The sequence below is a fragment of the Abramis brama genome (genome assembly GCF_963993115.1).
Source record: "Abramis brama genome assembly, chromosome: 8".
Lineage (NCBI taxonomy): Eukaryota > Metazoa > Chordata > Actinopteri > Cypriniformes > Leuciscidae > Abramis > Abramis brama.
The window spans coordinates 594,146-598,931 of record NC_139970.1 but is presented as its reverse complement, the minus strand read 5'-3'; the positions used below and the strand labels follow the sequence as shown (position 1 = coordinate 598,931).

General features: G+C 40.5%; 1 protein-coding gene across 1 annotated transcript in view; it reads left to right on the top strand.

Annotated features, from left to right (window-relative positions):
* Positions 1–4,464: 4,464 nt before the first annotated feature.
* The window catches only part of LOC311088682 (interferon alpha/beta receptor 1a-like), a 29,172-nt gene continuing 28,850 nt past the window's right edge, over positions 4,465–4,786 (top strand). Inside the window, exon 1 of the mRNA XM_084122927.1 lies at positions 4,465–4,636. Within this exon, the coding sequence (XP_083979053.1) occupies positions 4,582–4,636 (55 nt within the window). The 5' untranslated portion in view covers positions 4,465–4,581. The remainder of the gene's footprint in view (positions 4,637–4,786) is intronic.

Sequence of the window (4,786 nt, the reverse complement as noted above, 5' to 3'; positions counted from 1 at the left end):
AGCCCGATTATACTGTGGGATGCAGAAAAAGCTTTTATCAGGGAAAAATCATAGCTCATGCAACTTTACAAAAAAAGTAAAAAGCAAAAAGTTGGAACTTCTTCATGGCACCACAAAGACCCTTCAATACTTTACAAATGAGACCTATAAAACAAGAAATTGATACAATACATAGTGAAGAGGTTGAAAAGAAAATAAGATATATGGAGCAATGGTTCTATGAAGCGGGACCAAAAGCAGCACAGTTGTTGCCCTGGAGGACAATACATAAAATTAGAGATCCTACATCAAATACAATAATCACTGAGCTGGAGAGAATCCAAAAATCATTTGAAACATATTACAGATCTTTATGTACTCAACCCAAGAAAGCTTAAACCCATTAAATCTCCCCACTTTGAGCAATGATCATAATGATGAACTTACTTCTCAGACTTCAAGTGAGGAAATAGACAAGGTAATTTCATCCCTCAACTCTGGTCAATCACCAGGTACAGATGGATTCCCTCCAGAATGGTACAAGTCAATGAGGGAATCACTACTTGCACTGCTTACAACTTGCTTCAATTACATTATGGCAGGAGGGTCCCTCCCCCCGTCTTGGGGAAGCTTATGTTTCTGTAATACTAAAGGAGGGTAAGGATAAGCTAGACTGCAAATCATATAGGCCAATAAGTGTCTTGAATTCGGATTATAAATGGTTTGCATCAGTTTTAGCGGGAAGGTTGGAAAAGATAATGCCACTCCTAATAAACAAGGACCAATCGGGTTTGTTAGCAATAGGCAAACCCATGATAATATTCAGAGATTCCTGCAGATTATTGACTTCATAAACAAAAGAAAAAGCAAAGCGATTCTTCTTAGTTCAGATGCCGAGAAGGCTTTTGATTCTGTTGGTTGGGACTTTCTTTATGAAGTTATAGATAGATGTGTGTTCAGTAGGGGATTCATACATTGCATAAAGACATTATACTCATCCCCGACAGCTAAGATAAAAATAAACGCCAGTCTCTCTAACTCTATAGTGTTACACAGAGGATGTAGACAGGGCTGTCCCTCTCTTTTCAACCTCTTTATTGAACCATTGGCCCAGACAATTAGACATAATAATGGTTTAGAGGGGATAATTATAGGGTGAGCATAATACAAAATCTGTTTGTATGCAGATGATGTACTGGTGACATTACAAAACCCAGGCTCGGGAGTGCCCTTGTTGATGGATGTCTTAAAGATGTATGGGAGCTACTCTGGATATTCACTTAACATTCATAAGACTCAGGCTTTGACAAATGTGGTTCCCACACAAGAACTGGCAAATAGGTATAATTTTAATTGGGACTTATCATATATTCAGTATCTTGGGTGGGATATATCTACCGAAGGATTCGTCCTCTTTATACACTCTAAATCACAACCTATTAAATAGGAAAATCAATAAAGATTTGGACAGATGGGCTTTGCTTCCTCTAGATATGGGCCGTAATATCTATTAAGATTAATATTTTACCCAAAGTATTATATCTATTTACAGCACTGCCAACTGAGATCCCTCGGAACCAGTTTAGAGAGTGGGATAAACACATCTCTAGATTTATCTGGAGCAACAGAAGACCCCGCACATGATATGCTGAGAGAGGGGAGATGTGCCATAGCCGTGCTTGAGGGATTATCAGCTGGCGGCACAGCTAAGACCACTAGTACTCTCCAGTACAGTCGGCCCCAGATCAGGTGAAAGATCTACATCTAATACAGGATCAGTGTGTGGGTCATTCTGTTCAGCTATGGGAGGAGGTGGTTAGACGCTTCTCGCTCCACAGAGAGGTAAAGGCATTGGGTTGGCCGGCCTACGATCCTCAATCTGCTCCAGCTCGTTATGATCACAGATATAAGACTTGGATCTCTCACAACATTACCGCCATTTGTAAAATTATATCTAATGGGGATTTGGATAATTTTAAGAATCTTTGTCAGAACTTCGACCTCAATCGACAGGACTTTTATAAGTATCTACAAGTACGCCATTTTTTTTGGACGGAGATCAAAAGCCCCAATAATATAACTTTTTCTAAACTGACCCAGATTTGTATTGAAGCATATAAGGGTGAAAATGTGAAAGGAGTGAAAGGGTAAATTATACAACGCAATCTCCTCAGTGAATAAAAATGAAGTTGACTGTGTTAAAAAGCGATGTGAGGAAGACGTGAGGATGGATATATCTGAGGAAGTATGGTTAAACTCAGTGCTCCATGAACATGTTTTGGAGATGTTTTGGCTGGAAGAGTCTGATTAGATTGTTTTTACACCAAAGCAAAAATCAAAGTTTTCTGGGACACAACACCCTTGCTGGAGGGAGTGTGGATCATTACCGATGCAGGCCACAGTTTAGGGTTATGCCCACATGTTCACCACACACTCTTTATGGGTAAGGGTGGGACAAATAATGTCCAGAATATTAGCTTTTAACATAGACGTGTCATTTCCCACTATGTTCCTCTGGGTAACTCCGGAGGGTTTGGCTAAAAGTGATATTTATCTCTTGAAGATCTGGTCACCTACAAACAAGCGGTCACCAAATGTTGGCTCAAGAGAAATCCCCCTGATGTGTTCATGCCTTGTCAGTCAAATATGCTCCCTTCGCTTACAGAAGGACAAAGGGGGAAAGTACTGGAGGAAATGGGATTCTTACATACAAAAAAACCCCAAATAATTAGTAGACTTTTAGAACTGTACCACCATTTCTACTTGTATCACATAGTTACTGAATCCTTGACTCCGAGTACAAAAAAAAGTGTTTAATAAAAAGATCTCAGCAGAGGAGGATTAAACACAACTCCACAAACAGCATCACCAGCTCCACGTGTTACTAGCCAGACTGACTTTCAGTTCTTATGGAGAACTAGCAGAGGTTTAGGTGTTGATGATAGGTTGTTTCGTTTGAGGTCAGCATCATGGTGATCAGCGTTTGCTTTAGTTGGGCTCTTGACCCTTGGCTTTTGTTAAGTTACGTTTTTTCAAAACATTGGCTGAGCTCGATGGGTTCCCGGGTCCCGGCTGGAGGACGGGGGAGCGAGGAGACGAGGATTGAGGAGGACCCCTGCCCTGGGCACTCGGGGGACATCGCTCACCCTGACCTCAGCGAGACGCCTCATTTCACATCACTTCCAGTGAGCATAAAACAAACTGTAACATTAGACATGCAATCCGATTCTGTGCTGCTATCGGCAGTCAAACAGCTTAGCAAGTTACAAGAAGAGGCACTGGTAAAACTGCGTTCAGTCTTGTTTTGTAAATCCATGAAAAGGGACATGTATTTCATGGAGAGACACACTGTTGTGTAAACGATGAAAGCTTCTGGTGCGGGAGATCTATTTCTCTCTGTCGTAACTCCAGTTCGTCAGGTGGGGGCGCTCTATCACTGACAGAGGATTTCAACAGGAGAGATTATGGAAACGCTTTCTTCAGTGGATCATCTCATGATCTTTATATCATAGTAAAAACAATGGTTACCCTTTGAATGTATTAAAGTCTTCTGGGACTCTGTGAAGCATCTTCTCCACTTATTGAGTGTGTAATGAAAGATGAATTGGCAGAATCAATGAAACATGCTCTCATCTCTCTCATACACAAGCCTAATGAGGATCACAGATGATTATGTAATTGGCGCCCGAACGATCATGTTTTGAACTCTGATTATTAGTTATTGGCTTCTGTGTGCTGGAAAGCTGAAAAGCTCTACACAGCTTCTAATTTCTAACAATCAATCTGGGTTTTTAAAAGGTAGACATATCTCTAACATATTAATTGTAGATATTCTAGATTATTCTTAAATTTAGTTCAACCTCCCTAAAGCACAATCTGTTATCCAAACTCAACAACAAATGGTCTTTTTCCTCACAAACTTTTTATCCCTAGTAAAATTAAAGAACTGTTCATATAGATATCACCCTTGTCATTTATTTTGAGCAGGTTTTCTGAGAATGTATCGTAAGTGTAATTGAAGAAGAATCAACTCTACATCTCTGCTGTCAGAGGTCAGAGGTCAGAGGTTACCATGTTAGTGTTCTTCTGTTGTACAAATTACATAATCTTTTTTTGGTCCGATTTTCATTCTAAGGATGTTAATCTTGTTACTGGATTATTACTTTGTCAGTCTTGGTTATACTGGATTATTACTTCAATTAATAATAAAGTAAATTCCACCTTCACAAAGACAGAACCATTCACTGTATTTGAGCATAAAAAACATTCCTATGGGAGAGTGCATGTAAGAGTTTGTTGCTGATGTAAAATATGTTGTTTAGTTATGAGTTCTTTGAGCAGTTGTTGATATTTCAGGCTCGAGAGACTCTGTGGTGACGCTGAGGAAACACTGCGCATGCGCCACAACACGCCCTGGCGTTTGCTCCATATGGTTTGCTCGTTCATTCTTATCTAGAGCACCTCCTGCTGTTCGTCACTTCCGCATCACGTGTGTGTGTGAGAGAGAGAGAGCTTGTCCTCGAGACTGAGCGGAACTGAAACAAACTTGAGCTCAAACTCAGAGAAAGAGAATCATCGCGATGCGGATTCAGATGCGCAAACATGAAGCTCCGCGGCTCTGAAGTGTGTGTTTCACTGCTGGTGTGTGTTTCACTGGGTGAGTCCATCATTACTGTGTGTTAGTGACGATAAAGTGTGTGTTTCACTGGGTGAGTCCATCACTACTGTGTGTTAGTGACGATAAAGTGTGTGTTTCACTGGGTGAGTCCATCACTACTGTGTGTTAGTGACGATAAAGTGTGTGTTT